Source organism: Acipenser ruthenus, chromosome 7 (genome assembly GCF_902713425.1).
Source record: "Acipenser ruthenus chromosome 7, fAciRut3.2 maternal haplotype, whole genome shotgun sequence".
NCBI lineage: Eukaryota > Metazoa > Chordata > Actinopteri > Acipenseriformes > Acipenseridae > Acipenser > Acipenser ruthenus.
Window position 1 is genome coordinate 37,201,519 of NC_081195.1, and position 18,840 is coordinate 37,220,358.

The 18,840-nt window shown below is 40.0% G+C and overlaps 1 protein-coding gene across 2 annotated transcripts in view; it reads right to left on the reverse strand.

Annotated features, from left to right (window-relative positions):
- Nucleotides 1-18,840, reverse strand: part of ano2b (anoctamin 2b) — an 86,913-nt gene that overhangs the window by 33,079 nt on the left and 34,994 nt on the right. For both annotated transcript variants that reach the window (XM_059026863.1, XM_059026864.1), the window contains 5 exons: nt 5,953-6,018; nt 5,310-5,511; nt 3,723-3,834; nt 1,262-1,319; nt 1,070-1,170 (listed from right to left, as the gene is read on the reverse strand). In XM_059026863.1, coding sequence (XP_058882846.1) covers nt 1,070-1,170; nt 1,262-1,319; nt 3,723-3,834; nt 5,310-5,511; nt 5,953-6,018 — 539 coding nt within the window. The remainder of the gene's footprint in view (nt 1-1,069; nt 1,171-1,261; nt 1,320-3,722; nt 3,835-5,309; nt 5,512-5,952; nt 6,019-18,840) is intronic.

The following is an 18,840-nucleotide window of genomic DNA, read 5'->3' on the forward strand; positions in this document are numbered from 1 at the left end:
ATATAAACAGACCACTCCATAAACATGGAGAGCTGTAGCTCACCGGGCACCTGGCCAGCAAGGTCTGCTCCAGCGCGAGGAGGAGAAACAGTCCCTGCTGGTTTTGCCTCCCTAACCCACGGGAGCGCCACAGCCGCTCCCTTCAGAATCCCCAGTGAACACCAGCCTACTCCACAAACAGCCAAGACGTGAACCTGCACTGTACGACTCACCCTGCTCCACACAGCCAGGACGTGAACCTGCGCTGTACGACTCACCCTGCTCCACACAGCCAGGACGTGAACCTGCACTGTACGACTCACCCTGCGAACCACGTGGCTGCGCTTCTACTAGGGGAGCCACTTGGGGGACCCTAATATTTTGTTCATGTTTTTTTTGCTCCAACTCTTACAACCTGCCAGCTTAACCTACCAGCCTAAGCCTGAAATCATATGTGTATGTGCTGACACGCAAAAAGCCAAAGACTTATTTAATTTGGAAACATTGGGTCTGTGCCCCCAAGACAGTGGTTTTGGCTTAATCCGCTGTGCTGCTGGAGCGATGCAAAGAAACGATTTCCAAAGATATGTTTGCTATTGTAGTCAATCCAATTGTACACAATCACAGACACGCTTTATTATGGTGTTCATGAGAACTCCAGCTGCTAACTGCTCTTCAGTGTAATTTAGACACAGCATTTGGAGTTTAAATGGTCTTTGAAAATGAGAATAAACCAATAAGCCATCTCTAAAAACACTGAGAAAATGTAAAACTGCAAACTTGATTTGATTATGTCAATTCCTTGTTTTTTGTTGGAATGCCCTTAAATTGCTTTAAAAGGGGGGGGAAATACATCACAGGTCATCCAAAGTGTTCTCTAGACACCTACTCTCTAATGTTTGGGGGGGGGGGGGCGACAACACATCTTTTACGCACACACACACACACACCCCTACCATGGCACCATTTCTTCATTGACGTGTGGTTTGTGCTTCTTTATCAGTCACAAACGGAAGAAAACGCCTCCCTCAGAATGTGGTCCACGTGAGCTGGAATGCCACTATTGGAAACCTGTGAACCCAATACTTACGGGATGCCGATTTCAAAGAGGTTGTTTTGAATGAGCTGCTTCCCCAGCATAATGATGCTCAGCTGTATGCAGAGCTCTATCAGACAGCCTCCGGGGGCGCACTGCCGACACAAACAAACAAGGAAATCACTTCCAGCAGGGGCTTCAACGGAGACGGCAAAACAGAACGACTTCGCTACTCTCTGCGCTTACCTCCTCCATCCTGTAGTTGTCAAAAACGTAAACATAGTCCCCAGGCCGGCCCATGAATCTGTAAAGCAAGCCACATGGGGTTACATTTTCAAGTGGAGTCTTTCTCGGTTCGGTTGGTTCATGTCAGTTCTCAATACTCTGCGTGCACTGTTTATTTACACTATAGCACATGCCTCAAAAAAAAAAATTAATTAATGGACAGTCTGTTACCGATTAATGTTTGTTAATACAATAAACCTTGGCCAAGACATTCTGTGTGGTCTGACAAACACACTGCACTATTCCATTTTAAGATTTGTTTTTACTTAATTCCAATGATGTACAGTGGATGTTGTTTTGTACAATTTGAACAAGCGCTTCACAGACATTCATGTCTCTCCATGGCTGCAGATACAAAATCAGAGCCGTCGTCAGTAACACGAGTAAGTAGATCCAATACATGCAGGTGCAAATTGTAATTCTGATACACAGACAAACATATGCCGCCATGTACAGCCTTTAACACTCAATTACTTGCCCTAAAGAATTCCAGACAAAACTTCTTTGATTAAAATAAGTATGATTCTAGTGAATAAACTGTAAATGTGACAGACAGATTGGTGGGGGTGATGGACAGATAGCCTCCATATACTCCCGAGATCGGGGACAAATGCTGATAGCATATGTATGTTTAATGAATTAGATAACAACAGGACTTGCTTTTTAATGTTGTGAGCCATATGGTATGCTGTAGGCAGACGCTTTTGGAAAGCGTCTTTGTGGTTGAGGTTTGCACAGCAACATGCTCCTTTGTCTTGAACAGGGTGTGTTTGCTGTTCAGTAATAACGACACGATTCTGAGGGCTGCTATGCTCAGGTTGTATCCAAGGTTGGGGTCAATTCTGTTTTTTTAATTCCAATTCTTTTTTAAATAAATTTCCCAATTCCAATACTGCTAATTGCAATTTTGAATGGATTTTAAGAAGGAATCAGAATTGAGAAACAGGAATTGACCCCAACCATGGCTGTATCACTTTGACTGGATTCCCTGAAACCCTTTCAGCTGGACAGAATACACAATAGCTCTAAGACAAAAAAAAAAGGTATTTTGAAAATAGTGGGTCTTAGTTTACGGCTATGCAGTTAGTTCCCACATGGTTCACAAAATAAGAAGTTGGAAATCAGTCAACTGTAAAATGGCCTAAAGCACTTCCAAAAAACATAAATGGGCACAAAAGTGACAAGTGCCCCACCGGAATAAACCCTTGCATTGAGAGGATGTTAAAAATGACACATGAAAAGACTTCTGCATTCTTCCCAGCCGTGACATTTGGGTACCTTTTGTCTGTGGATCGACGATTCAAAGCTAAAAAAAACAAGATCATTTTTTAAAAGTTTGCATTGTCCTTTATTTGAAAGAAACCTCCAAGTTCAAGTCGATGCCTTTGTCAACAACTTGTCAGACATCCCTCAAAAATATATTGTTCCAGTTTTTACATAATTCCTTTCTTTAATAAAATTGTCAAAAATGTTACCCATGACATCCTGCCTTGAAACAGAAAGAACCGAAAGCCTATTCTGGTTCCCACACGGTGAGTGAATCCAATCATGTTATTGGACAATACAACAGAGAACACTCCTAGCAACTGGTGGCTGTTGGTTTGAGGGCTAATGTCAACACTTTTACATTCTTTCTTTCTGTAACACAGGAGCTCATGTGCTAGGACCATGGGAGACTTGCCTAATCATGTAAATCAGGAGACAGTGATTGGAATGGAGTTTCTACATAAAGTACGTAGAGCCTCAGAGTTACGAACACCATGGGAATGGAGGCTGTTTGGAAGTCTGAAATGACCGTAACTCTGAAAATGAGGTTTTCAATGATTTTAATAAAAGTGCAAACCTGATATCTACAGCCTTCATATGGCAAATACAAGGATGCAGCACAGTAATGCAATGCACATATTGTTATAGTTCGAACAAAATTTAGAACCATAGGCAAAATTTTAAGTTACCATTGAAATCTTAACTGTAGTAAAAACACATCCAGGAAAACATGAGTCAACATAGTGTTTGTTTTTATTTTATTTTAAACAAAATGCATTCATGCAGCTTGCTCAGTCACTCAACCTCCTTTGGCTCGGAGAAAAAACAAAACAAACAAACTGTGCTTTGTTTAAAATGCTCCTAGTAAAATTGCCCGTACTTGATTTGAACTCTGCCTGACCTCTGTCTGGATACATTTGTTGGTACAGTAATCTTGCCTTCTCCATGACCAGCATGCCACTTATAGGAGTGCCTGTCTGGTTGCATTGCATGCATGGTTGACAGATTGCATACTTCCGGTTGAAAGTGGGGTGTTTGGTTGTGGGACAAATACTTACAATGTCAAAATAACATGCTCTGCATGAATCCAGGACCTTTCACAACAATTGTCATTACTGTAAATCTAATAAGAAATGAGAGTGAAATCCAGGCCTACCGTCCCTTGAAAAACGCCACGTAGAAGATCGGTGCATAAGCGTTCATGAATTTGAGAAGAAATGACTTCACGATCAGCCGCTCCTCGAAGGACTTCTCTGTTTTGGGAATTTCTGTGGAAGAGAAGAATGTTCTGTTGAGGTAAATGTACTGGGAGCTCGACACATTACTGGGAACCACTGGCCTTGACTAACTATTTAAAAGTATTTTTCAAAGACTTTAGGATTTTATATACAGTGCTCCCTCGCTATAACACGGGTCTCCATGAATTAACCATGCATAAAGCACCATGTAATCAAACCTATTTAAATAAAAAAAAGTAACATTCCCACTCATGGATCACTTTAATTCGCAGTTTTTAAACTAAAATAGCCTGGCTAAACGACGGTCGGGAGTTCAGTTCGAAGCAACAGACAAGCAAACCAAGTGTGAGAAGGAGAGGGGAAGAGGGAATGGGCTCGCCCCAGGTTCCGCTGCCAGAGCGGGGCTGAAGCGTCTCGTCTCCCAGAGAAAGCCGCAGCTCCTCTTGCAGCAAAATAGTAAATGCATTAGGCAAGATAACCACATAATAGGCCGGACATGTATTTAGTTATAAAACGAATGCTGAATAAGATGCCTGCGTTATAAAGTGCCAGCGCAGCTTTTCTTCAGTTCAGATACTGTATCAAAAGGGAGAGACAGAAACGGAAGTTAGACTGAGAAGTTGTTTGCATGAATCACTAGTATAGGGAATTGGGGGACATGCTGTAGGAGCGTTATATCCAAGGCGCATTATAACTGACAGCCTTATAGCGAGGGAGCACTTTGTATATATATATATATATATATATATATATATATATATATATATATATATATATATATATATACACACACAGTGTGTGTGTGTGTGTGTGTGTGTGTGTGTGTGTGTGTGTGTGTGTGTAACCCAAGTGGAGGCAGGGCACGAATACACGATTAGTGTGCATACTATACAATCAGTTCTGTTTAAACTGGTGATTGAATGATTAAGTGGTGGCAGGCAAGCTGCCTTAAGCTACAGTAGAAACAAACACAGGCAATGAGGTAATGCGTTTGGAAAAAAAAAAATTAAACAAAAGGATCAGTGCTCTATTTTTGTACTGAAGTAAACAGTAGTAATGTCAAACATTAACTTGCAATACCAGAGTGCAAGAGTTCTTGGTTGTGGTGGAAGTCTAGGATATAGACCGAAGAAACATGTGCTTCTCCCCTTCTCAAAGTTCTGTGCACAGCAGGCTACAAGTATTGCTGGAGCAATACTGTTTAAACATGTGCTTCAGTTGAGGGCTTTAGTGTGATCTCGGATACATTTGGAGGTTAATATGTAATGCCCAAACACATTTTTCTGACCGAAATTAGTTCAGTCCAATATCTTAACTGTTTCGACCCCTCAGTGTGACGTGCAACTTCTTCGTACAGGTTTCTAATTAATCACAAGTTTGATCCTGAATATCAGCAGAAAACATCACTGTGCTTGACAAGAACTGCCTCCGATAGCAGTGACACTGGCAGTGGAGAGGGAGCTGCAGTCTGATATTTCACTGCAGTCTCTTGATGGTGAACTTACCAATTTCTGTTAGCCATTTGGCCACTGCCCCGTAAATCTCATCCAGTATCAGGATGACCACCAGGTTGATGATGACGGCAGTGGAAGTCACTGTGACTCGGACGTTTGCCCTGGTGCTCGGATTGGAGCTCATTGCCATTATGGCAGACATGGTTATTCTGTAGACGATCACTCCGAAGACAGCCGAGAACGTCAGGCCAAACTGAGGAGGAGCAGACACAGCACAGGCACCTTCCTTAACACATCACTCTTTAAAGGTACAAGGGACATGCGGGTCCCACAAATACAAATGAGGAGGTGCATGAAACAGGGTTTCAAATGTACCGACAGGCTGGATCTGGTCATCCAAAGTGTCAGTTTCCTCCTCGTGATACTGGAGTCACTCTCAAATGTACTAAAGAAACCGTTTGAACAGCAAGCGCTCAATTCCTTCTGAACCTTAAGAGGTGAAGTACTAATTACATTTCTTTTAATCTTAACTTTGATTACAAAGTAGCTGTTTTCTTATAATTTAACATCCTTAGTATATTAAAAAATGCATTACCTAAATTTTAAAGATTGTTAAGGAAGGTTAATTGATTAACAAAATAGTCCATAAAACAGTGCTTGAAAAGTACATTGCAAAAGGCTGCAGATCACCTACCATGAACAAGACAGAGGAAAGACCGATAAAGTAGCCAGGTATCCGGTCTCTCCACGTGAGCTTCTCCTGTTCACCAGCCACCAAGAAAATAAAAATAAAAAAAACAAACAAACATACTTAGAGAAAATTAAAATAAGTAGCTGTCTTAATATGCTCCACAAATTATAAAGTAGCCTGTCCATAAATCAGGACAACGGAATGGACTGATAAAAAGAAAGCCGAGAACCTTCGTCCACATTGCAGGGTAGTTGACCATTAAATCCCCACTTAACATGATGTGGTTATTTTTCATATAGGAAAATGTGAGATTTACTAAATGGTAATACATATTAAGATTTACTGAAAACATTTTGTTTGCTTCGAGTACTGCGTTCGATATCCATTAACCCCTTCAGTCCTGAATTATTTTTGTTGAAATTAAGTTATATAAAAAAAAAAGGAACACCTTTATTGAACATACATGAGAACAGGACAAAACAATCTCAGACTGGGATCTAGGAGTCCTGTGAGGTTCCTAGGTGATTTCCAACGGCATGTGTTAACATTTGGCGTCAAGATAAGACTGTTGCTGGCTTATTAACAGTCTTTAAAACAGTTCTGTGACATCACTTTTTATTTGGAATTGGCAATAGTTTTTTCTCATTTTCTCTCCAATTTGGGAAGCCTAATTATTTTTATTTCAATCCGGCTCACCACTGCCATCCCCACGCGGACTCGGGAGAGATGAAGACTGACATGCAGCTCTGGGCAACTTACAGGCAGGCCCGCAGGTGCCCGGCCAGTCTACAGGGGTCGCTGGTGCGTGGTGACCCTGGCTGACCTAAGCCCTCCCCGTCCAGATGGCGCTCAGCAAATTGTGTGCCGCCCCCTGGGAACTCGCATCCACGGTCGTCAGTAGAACAGCCTGGATTAGAACCGGTGATCTCCAGGCTATAGGGCTCGTCCTGCACTCCACATGGAGTGCCTTTACCGGATGCGCCACTCATGAGCCTACGTCACATCTTTTAGTTAGGAGATTCGAAGAATTAATTAATAAAAAGTATTGGCTGTGTGGCTTTGAAGAGAAAGGGAGTGCAGGGAAGACATATTATTGATTAATATATCCACCGTTTGTGCTACAAATCGACAGAAAACCGTTTAAATCGTCAACAAAACCACAGAAAAACTAATACCATTTTATTACACAACAATCATTTCAGTAGTTAGTTCCTTATAATATTACACATTTCAAACGCAACACATAGAAAAGGGCTTGCGATTTCAGTTTAGCATTTCACATAGCTTTTGCATTTCTTTCGCTTACCCGTTGTTTAAACATTACAGCCAACTTACATTTTGTGCTTCTCGAAAACCAAGTCGCTGGCAATGGTATTTAGGTCTTCATCTGTTTTAGGTTCTGCAAATACGATCAATAACTTTATTTTTCCTGGTTCACATTATTTTACTGTTACCAATTCAATTCTTATCGTTGTTTATCCCGTACAAAAGAGGTCCTTGCACTCACTACTTTAGTAACTCGTGCTTTACGCCATTGGCAGTAGTATTCTGGATAAAACTCAAGAATAAAATAAGTCTCTGCTTTACTTTAATTATATTATATCTGAGGCTGAGATTGAAGTTGTCAACACAACCTTATTTTGACACCACCTGTTGGCTGTTTCCCTATTGCTGTGCAGGATGATTTCAAAGACTATCAACATACTGTCAAGGCAAGGAAAGATGTGAAGAAAGATACCAATGGCTGGTGCCAGAATATATGCCTTCCAGGCTAATTGTAACAAGCCCACCTTCACTAAATCAGGTGAAGAATTATAATGCACTGCATTGGGACAAATATCAAATTAAACAACGATATAAAATTTCTGAAATGTAACCCCCTTGCGGTTTTTTAGTTGTGCTGACGCTATTTTGTTGCCTGTTTCATGCAGATTTCTCAAATACAGTCCTGTAGATTCAAATGGGATTGTGACAGCCAAGCAGACTTACAGAAAATGGGGTCGGTTTAGAGTTAGGGTTAGTCGGGTTGAGGTTAGGGTTAGTGTTAGTGGGGTTAGGGCTAGTGGGGTTAGGTTTAGAGTTAAGGCTAGTGTGGTTAGTGTTGGTGCGGTTAGGGCTAGTGGGGTTAAGGTTAGAGTTAGGGTGAGTGGGGTTAGGTTTAGGTTTAGAGTTTAGGCTTAGGGGTATATTGTCCAAAGAAAAATTACACAGTGTTACCACAGCATCTACCAATCTCTAAACACACTCAAGCCATTAAATCGGCTACACAACCCTATAGGTAACACAATACCTAAACAAGCATTCCCTGTGATGTGTTGTGTATTAAAATATTGATCAGTCACTGCTATTATGTAACCATAAAATTCAGGCACAGTTTGAAAATATATGCTTTTGTCCAACTGCAGATATGCAAGAACTAAATATATATTAAGCACACTCGTGTTCTTTGTTGTTTTATACAGTGGTAAATGTACAGTGTAAAAGATAGTTATTTTTTATAATCAGTTTTAAAAAAGTCTTTTACATATACACATTTAATCTCATACCCAAAACAAAATTTGCCATTGGCCATTAAAGTGTCATATCTGAATTGGCCTACAATGCCCCCTAGCCATGACACAGGAAATAGCACCCTTTGCACCCCTCATTAGCTACAGTAGCAATCAACTTAAAGCTGAGGGAACAAAGCCACCTTTTCAGGAACAGTGGCTTGAAACATGGTTTCAGGAGACTGGGAGATCTCGTTTGAGGCAACTTTGCTGAATCAAACCCCATGTCTCTCCTGGTGTGCCGTCCGTGTCCTGAAACCAAAGTTCCAAGCCACAAAGTGGCTTTGTGTTCCCTCAGCTTTACAGCGGATGCACAGTTTCTATTTTTAAAATGAATATTTAAAACTGTATCAACATACTGTTGCGTATATTATATTATATATATAGTAAATGGACAGATGTTACAATGTAAGTGTCACTACAAATTAGTTTTATAGGGAGGTTTTAAGAGCATTAAAATAATTTAAAAAAGACCCCCACAACCTCGAAAGTGTGCTGTCTCCATCATAAACTAAAACAAAAAAACAAGAAATTCAGAAATTCCTGAAATGGATTTGATTGTTTAACCGTGGTAGCTTCATTAAAATGACTCCCAGTGAAGGGTTCAATTTGATTGGCGACTGTAATCCCACAGTTCTAAGAACACATTGTTAAAAGATTTGGTGAATGACTAGCACTGTGAACCATACAGTGACCTGGACATGACATTATCCCAGTCACAATGTAAACAACAGCAAGAATCTGTGATCCTGACCACAGAGTTAATACCGTTTGCATAAAGCATAAGCAGATCACTAGATTGTGAACTTTAAGAACGTCCATACCAAATCCATAGCAAATGGAGGAATGATTCACAAGATGGCACAGATTCATTCCTGTGCAAAGGTAGCAGAAGTATTTAATATATATATATATATATATATATATATATATATATATATATATATATATATATATATATATATATATACATTGTTTGTATTTAGCAAATAAGGTTTCACAAAACACAATGAGAATACTGTAGTATACTTTGGTAGAGTACCCAGACAATGTAAAGCAAGGAACCATCAAAGCCAGGTCAATTTAAACCTACTGTACAGTACCTCGTTTTGCAGTCAGTACTTTGCTTAGAGTTTATCTCCCCTCCCCTTATCTCCTCCACTGCCTCCCTGCCCATCTCTCTGCACCGGCTAAACCAAAATCTCTGTGCAGAGCAGGGTTTCAAAGTCCATGCATGTCAAAATGCTTGTGTCAACGGTTTTATTCTCAAATAAAATGTTGCTTTTAAAAATTGCTAAAGCTGACATGACTGAAGACTTTTTCAGTCGTTACATTTATAGAAGACTTCTTTGTAGTCCAGAGAGAGAGAGGTGTATGTACTTTATCAATCAATGCAGCCAAATACCTAACAGCGTGGATTTTAAACAGTGTTTTGGTGCCACCTACCAGGAACACTGCAATATTAAAAACATGTTTCTTGATTCTGCGACTTCCCATTAAAATGCACAATGAAAGCAGAGTTGCATTACATATTTGTATTGTGTTTTAAGTTTTACAGCCTAGAGACCTTCACTCCTAATTATCACGACTGTTAAAAGCCAGTATTGTCGGATGCTCAAGTGGTTAAAGTGTGATAAATCAAATCAGAAACTCACACCCCACCATCCCTTTCAAGCTTTTTACAGGCTCGCTTATTTTAGAGCAGTAAAAGCGATCTGCCTCTATCAATCAGAGTACAACAAGCTTTCAATGCATCTACTGTAGAGACCCCAGAAAATCAGGGAGAAGCGTTTTGATTTTAATATGAAAGTTGTGAATTAACCTGCGTGGACCAGATCATTAGCCATGTGGAAAGAGCCAATGTAAGGGAATGGCAATATGAAACTGTGCAGGTATAGAAAGGGAACAAATGTGCCAGCTACCTGCGCATTGCAAAGGAGGTTACATGCATAGGGAAAAGGGGGAAATACATGAATATACTACCATATTTACATTATAATAGAATTTCAAAACAGCAATATAATTTTTTTTTTTTTTTATGGAAAAATAAGAGTCCTTTAGCTCATTTGTATGTCGATATTTTTGGCTCTGTTTAATTTTATTTATTTTTTTTTTTTTTAAACACGACTCCCAGACACCCAGCAGAACTTCTTTGTGTGAAATGTAACCTCTAGCTAATTAGAATGATTTATTTATCTCTCATCGCTGCTGTGTCCTGACAAAACCCAGTTTACTGAATTATTTAGCAGTCTCTCAGACCACTGGATTCAATTCAAGACTCGCAGGAACAAATACTTTGACTACAGTAAAACACACATTACAGGGATGTCAAAAAAAATTTAGAAAAAAAACACGCAAGATCAGACCGCGAAAGAAGTGCTAAAATCTGTAACACTTTCCATGAAGTGTATCTAATTAGTTATTTTGGATATATGCATCAGATATGTATCAGAGAAGAGTTAGGGTTATATCTTGCTAAATAATTTACACTAAGTACATTGTAGCTATGCACAATAACATCGTAATTATGTGTAAGTGCACATGTATTTACTATGTAATCACTATGTAAATACAGTAATTAGAGACACAATGTGATGTGTTACCGTTGAACCATGGTTTTAAATCCATTTTCTTACATCTTTTAAGCAGTACTGTCTTTGAAATAGCTGCATATTCCAAATCACAGTGCAAGCAAAGAACCAAAAAGAGATCAATAATAGCTATACTCTTGGCTCAAGTAAGAGGGAGGAAAGAAACGGATTTTAAAAATCTTGGGTAGCCCTCCTTCTACTGCAGTATTTCAGACGAGTGTTATTGTACTTTCACGTCTCTCAGGAGCATGGGTACTAGGGGTGCTGGGGTGCTGTGCACCTGCTGGTGCAATGATAAATCCTGCTAGTTTCTTATGCCTTTAGTGTTTGTATTAATAATGGCTTATAAAAATGTAAATCAAGTAAACATAATCATATTAAACAATGTATGGGTTAAGTGCTTCCGATTTAATATAGCAAGCATTTGTGTCAGTAAAATCTTTAGAAACTGTCAAACAAAAACATCACAAGCATATGAGACTCCTTATTGAGCCACATTTTCAAAGCCTGAACTCCAGTCTTTAACTCTTTTTTTCCCCAAAGGAAACAAAACAAAATAAAACATCTGTTATTTTACAAAACTAGAACCGAACAACTAAGTTATATATTTCAGATCACATTAGCAGTATGTTTACACATTATATCAATTGTAAGGTACTGTATGCTGGCTGGGAATCCATACAGACATAATGTGAGAAGTCAACAGCAGCCTATAGCAGCCTGAACGAAGAGGTCACCTGCTCTTAAGAACTCTTCCACATCAAGGCATTCTCTAGATGAACAGACTGAAAACAAAGCTTGTTTTTCTAATCAAGTGGAAAACAATCCACCTAACAAGGGGTGTACAGTAAGTCGACTGGCTGACTTGCTTCTCTATCTCTAGGTGTTCCCTCGTTTGCTAGGATACCCGTGCCATTGCAAAGACCCCTCTGGGGATGAAACAGAAGATAATTGCTGTGTGTGTTATGCAGCTTTATGTATCACTCATCAACATCTCGCCTCCAAAATACGCATAGGGCTAGATTTTCAAAGCTATTTACTCCAAATCATCATTAGCACAATTATTTGAATGGGAAAAAAAAACACCATTACAATTCTAAAATGAATAAGATACAACTTAAGACCACTTACAAGTTCCTAAGTTAAAAGCCTGAGCTTTTTTTTTTTTTATCTGGTTTGGTAACTTTATTGGGTGTGTTTCTCCTTTCTGAAAAGAAACTAGCCAATGATGATTTGGAGCAAATCAATCAACCAACCAATCAAAACCTTTATTGATCCAGATGACGAGCTGTCAAGAGGCTCACACCACCATAACAAACATCAAACACAAATCAATCATAAAACATAACAAAAAATGATTTAGCCCATTGTCTGGGACCCTCTTGAACCAGAGGCATTTGTCATACATTAGGTGTAGTAAACAGAAGCAGTTTTTGTAGTTTTGCACTCCCGTTATGGATTCTGTCCCCTGTCGTGAGAGGTTCGCACCCAGCCTCTACCGTGTTACATTGATGACATCTCAGAAAAAGGCCCAGTTCAACAGTCTTTGTTCCAACCCTGTTCTAAAGTGTTTAAACCAATTACACTTCCATCCAGACCCTGAAGTAGTTAGTTCATTTTAAACCTGGAGTGGCATGGCCCTCTAGGACTGTGATTGGACACCCCTGTTCTATGCAATAGGAGTCTTATTTCTATCCCAGTACTGTATGCGACATATTGATTTAGCAGCAAGCCACAGCTAGAGTATCTGTTGGAATAGCAGCAGGTAACCTTAGTGACATACAGTAAACCATTAGATCATAACAAGGGTTACAACTCACTGTCCTGCGTAGCCATTGTGCAGGAATTATGCAGGATTTACAATTTTGCTACAGTAGCTTATATTTTGTTTTATTACGATACTGACATTAACGCTGCTGCAGTTTTTCCTATAGTTGGAAAATGGGGATGGGGCATTGCCCTTTCTGACTATGGGTTTTTGAATTCTGTCCTTTACCTCACCATAGCACAGGGGTAGGCAACCCTGGTCCTGGAGTGCCACTGACACGTGTGGTTTTTGTTTTACCCAAGCCCTAATTGATTCAATGACTGGCTTAATTGGTCAGAATTACCATGTGTTCCAGGTATTTAGTAATTGATTAAGAGATGCCTACAAACCTGCAGGATCGTGGCACTCCAGGACTAAGGTTGCCTACCCCTGCCATAGCATATTGGAACCATTGTCCTTTTTCTAACTAAAACTGAAGTGCTATTGAACTTGAGCTGTTGGCTAGAGTTTGTTTTCATTAAAACTGCTTCATGATAAAGCATGCAAGTCTGATCACACAAACTGCTATATGCAGGACGCATTCTTATCTTAGTGGGTTTTAATGTAACTTGAATTGCTGCTTTTGTATTATGTGTATACTATTATTTAAATATTATTTAAATGGTCCGATTGTGGCAGTTGTATGCGTGACATGCTACACAAATGTATTGTGGTTTGTGATACTTGTATAAAAGGCGCTATATAAATGCAATCAATCAATCAATAAATAAATAAATAAATAAACTGTAGCATTAAATACAAGCATTTCAAGTAAATAAAACACTCTTTCTTGTCCAACACCACAATGTCCTGCATATGAAAAAATGCAAGGCTGGATTTAAAAAAAAAAGAATACAGGGGTGGCTAAGCATTGTATCAGATGCGACAGTGAAATGGGCACTACAGGGTTAATACATTTTAGTAATGTTCACTTGTATAAATGCATCCATCCTTTAGGACCAAGGTCTTTTTAAAATGCCTTTAAGTGAAATAGAAGCCCAAAAAAAGTGGTTTACAAACACGTAGGGAAACAATTTAACAATATGAAGATTTAATACACTTGCATTGGATTCGAACTGATAAGCAAAAACAGAACGCAACTGAGCACAACACAACACAACATGACAGCAGTACGAATGATTGTTATTCTGCATGTAAACCGGAGCAGTGAGGGAATTATTTAATTTTCTCATCTGGGAACATTGGATTTTTGGTTGCTAAATTCTGAGTAGAGTTGGCACTGAACCCACAGCGTGTCCTTGTTACTCATAAATCACTTGGTTACCGACTGCACATGAAAACGTACCTGTGGCTGGATATAAGAATCAGCAGGGGGATTGGCTGAGGAAGTGTCCAAAGCTCATTTTTCCCCCCCCCAGAGTGCTCTGTTTGCACTGTAGACTGACAAACACCACGAACTCTACAGGGGGCACAGTTGTCCATCAATCAGAGGCTTCATTTCCCATGATACTTCTCTGTTCCATTTGCTTTAATTAGCCAATTGAAGCAGCATGCAGCCTAGTGGAATGCTTCAGTCCTGGCGCTAAACTCTTAAAGCAGCAGAGCCATTGCTCTTGGTATAGTAAGTCTTATTTTCTGACCCCAGGTCAGTATGTTGTCAGTGCTGCCTTTTATACAAATGCAGATGCAGTTACTGAAAGAAGTATGGTTGGCACCCCCTACAGGGAATGGTGTGTTATGTCATGTAGCAGCTCCTCTTACCAAACTTCAAGGGTGCCGTGAATAATATCGCAACCTCTGCTGTTCACGGTTGCTCCCAAGTGACTTAAAATCAAATGGATTAACAGAGCAATGTATTGAGAAGGAAGACTCCCTGAACATTTCAATGTGTTTTACTTGGCAGGAACATTGTGCAAATGTTGCATCCCTGAGTAAAAACCAGGCGAGAATATGGTCAGGCTAAATTGGACAAATGATTGCAATTTAGCCCGACCATATGTATAGAGGAGACGGGAGACGTCTCTGTCCTGGTCACTTTTTTTGTTTTGTATATGTTGTTGTTTTTATAAATAAAAGCGCACACCTCAGCACTTAACCAAGTCTGTAGCTCTTGCAATCTAGTGTTCCTGACCATTCCTGACTTAACTGCCAAGCAACCATTCCACAAAGCATAGAAAAAGCGATACACTGACATTTACTGTACAAATGCTTTAGAAATCCTTTTTTGTAACCAAATGTACTGCAGGGTTCAGAACTGAAATAGGGGGTTCTTTTGAACCCCACAACCCCCTCTGCTGTGATGCTTCAGTACATGGAAATGATATCCCGGAATGGAAGACTATTCACCAGACCAGTTATTTTCTATACAGTGTCAATTATATAAATAAAAAATGCTGAAGTGCAGAGAATTGCAGAAACGTGCTTTCTCAGTATCACATGCATGTGTGTACCTCACAGATCTCCAGGAATTGGGTTGGATTGTGGCTTGCTTCTTTAAATCACACCACTCACAGTGATGAGTTTTAATCTCTGCGACAAAGAATGAGTTTGTAAGCATTCCACTACTGAATACTTAAAAGCGTATCTAAAATGAGATTGCGTGTGTGTGGCATTGCCAGCCATATATAAACAGACAAAAGACAAAAAAAAAAAAAAACACAGTGTTAAATCACAGTGAAAGCATGCTAAGCCATTTACAACAATAGCTAATCCCAGTAGCATGGTAAATCAGCATATCAAAAAATAAAACGGGTTTCTATCTTTAAATTTCAACCCCAATAGTTTGATATTTGTAATCTATATATCTATATAGTGCCGTCATAAATATACAACACCTGCTAGATCAGCCAGTGTATGGAAGCAAGAGCCAGTGTCATCTACTGTAGTAATCTTTCACTTTGGATTTTTTCCCTATTGTTTTGCTGGCAATACACTGCTTTGCACAAGAAGGTGCTGGCGCTTACTAATATAAAGACACGTTGACTGACCAAGCCTATGTGTGTCTGAGGCATGCAACTAGAACAGAAGAGCAAACTTACAGATAAAATGACATACTAAAAAACAAGCAACAATAAGAAATATTACTCATCGCAATATGGCTTGCATTGCTCCGAATGACTGCAAGCACCAGCACAACAAAAAGGGACAGGACTTCTGGAGCTACTGACTGATTATGGGAAAAGCCTTTTTAAAAGCATGTCAAAATACTTCCCAATATTTACCACAGTAAAACATATTTATAAGTGGTAATAAATAAACAACAGTTTATCAGTGCTGACAGGGAACAAAAACATTAAAATAACAGATTCCCCTCCATTGTTCAAAACAGGCCACAAACGCACAGTCAGACCCACGTAAGAGAAAATCTCGAAGCCCCATGCTACACTGCAACATCTGTCAAACATCACTCTAGCAGCGCGAAATACCCAGATAAAGAAGACACAATCCATGCTGGGCTAGCAGAGCCCAATTAAATCACATGCTGCTGTTTCAAAAGGTGTTAAATGTGCAGTTTACAGACCCAATACAGTCTTTCCACACTAGGGATTTTTCTCGTTTGACTCCCCACAGCAGCCCAGGAAAACTAAAGATCAGTGGGCGCCCTCTGATTCCACCCCCAAGCCAATCACCTCTACACCCAGAGCTCCACATGTTGGTGAGCTATCGGCCCCTGGAGGACAAAGGCCAGCCCTGCAGGTGTCCACTTTCAGCTCAGTCACCTAGCTTTGACTGGTGAGGTGACTGGCAATTAATCCATTCTTAGTTTTCCTATGAGTTTAATAATAAGACACACCTGGGCTTGTGACCTATACACTGTGGCTAATAAAGCTCATAGTAAAACCTGGAATGGGTGAAACTGCTATGCAATAGGATTCGTATTTCCATCTTTGTAATGCTTTCTTCGCACAGCCAGAAAGCAAACTCACTCTCTCCTGACACCACGCGGTCGTGTCTTTACCGGGGCAGCCACTTGGGGACGCCAATCATTTATTTCTAATATTAGAAGCACCCTGTGTATAGCACTCTTAACTGACCTCTCAAGTTGCATCTTCCAATGCACACTTTCAGGGCTGTAGCAAGGGGGGCGCTAGCACTGTGGCCGCAAAACAAATGTGTGCAATAACAATTCAAAACAAAAATTATTAAATTAAAGCGTATTATTATATGTCAGACAATCGGCACACCCTCAAGTCCAGTGGCGTAAGTGAATGCCAAGTTTAAGTACATTTATATTAAAAATAAATAAATAAATAAATAAATAAATAAATAAAATAAGCAATTTTTTTTAAATGTCGCAGGCTTTAGCCAATCAAATCAAAATAGTAATTGTGATGCAATATTTGGGTCAGATCTTCCTGTAACACAACAAATCATATGCAAGCCATGTTTGATTGACAGCTTATGAGGCAGTTGGCACAGATCTGTTGAAAGTCTGTTGAAGTCCCAGACGTTTATTTTAATGTGCATTTTTAAAGTAAGTTAGTAGTAGTGCGGCGGTCAACATGGCAAAATAAATAAACACACACTTTTAAGAGTTTAGTTTAGTAGAAGGGCTCGCGTGAACAGGATTAAGACAGCTGGCCGAATGCTGACAAATAGCTTAAAATTACTGTCCTTTGAAGAGGTACTGTATGTGCGATTTTCTGGAGTGTCATGACTATATAACTGCAAGCCCCAACACGTTATCCTGTGTAAGGTGGAGCAGAGATGAGAGAATACTAACTAGGCAATAGTAAGTAACTGAATGGCTTTCATTGTATTTAATAATTGCTTAATGTAACACTGTGTTCTCGCTGGTTTGGTGACGCTGCCTGTTTGACTTTTTAAAGTGCATTCACTGCAATTTCTATTACATGAGAGTAGATGTTAAAACTTCATGCTGATTTGAACTCGGCTCTCGCCAAGATAAGCACCAACTAAGACGTAGCTTTACAGTAAACTTCTTGGCATTTGCTCTCCTGGGCGAAAGAATGTTGTCTTTTGTGTGTAATGTTTTGATGGAACTGGTGGCAAATTATTGGTCATGTTATGCTTGTCTTTCAATGCTAAGGCCAAACATCGCAGCACCTGGTCATGGAGCCAAGTAAACCGTCCTTGGCTAAGAGCCACCTTACATCCTGTCAAAATGTGCCTTAATGTTGCAGGTGATGAACACAAAGGACATGAGGGATCCTCTCCTACCCAGAGGTTTAGGTTCTGTGGCGATGGGAGAACATCATGATGAGGAAACTGATCCTGCTTTGTTCCATTGTTTCACATTCTCCCTGCTTGGCCTGGGAAACAGCCTTTACACATCTCATCCTCTCCTCCTGCTTTTGCACCTTGTTGACTACCAGATTCCTCCGTTGAGCTGGGGCTGCCTTGTGCCACGTAGGAGGAGCTGAACTGAGACCGACCCCCTCTTCCATGCTGAACTTGTCCCATGATATCACTGATTCGAAGGGCAGCCTTTGCAACTTCCACGATTTGCTTTGCCACCCACTTTCTTCCAATTTTCAACACAGGTGCTTCCCTTATGTATTTGTCGCGTGACTCTACTAATGTCATTTCCAGTCAGACCTTGGCGCACTTAAACTCCTCGGTTAGAGGGGAGACTGGAAGCGGCAGTATTCCTTTACCATAAAGTCCCACTCTGCAGAGGCAGCGTGGAAATCCCAACCATTTCCCGATGTATGAACTGATTAAAGCTTCCAGCTTCAAAAGAAAAGTTGTACAGTCAGTGGCCACAGCAGCCTCGGCAGTAGACCAAACTGAAAGCACCAGAGTTTTAGTTTGCCTGGTAAAGCTCTGCTGTCTATGCTCTTCAACACTTCCACTGCTTTTTGTTTAACTTCTCCCACACAAACTGTGTCCTTTAGATCCCCGTCATACCACCTCCCAAGACTTTTCACTGGCTTCTCAGACATTGTTGGTATTGCCTCACCATTAATGAAGAATGTTTTATCTACTACTTTACCTTTAATTAGAGATGCTCCTTGATTTA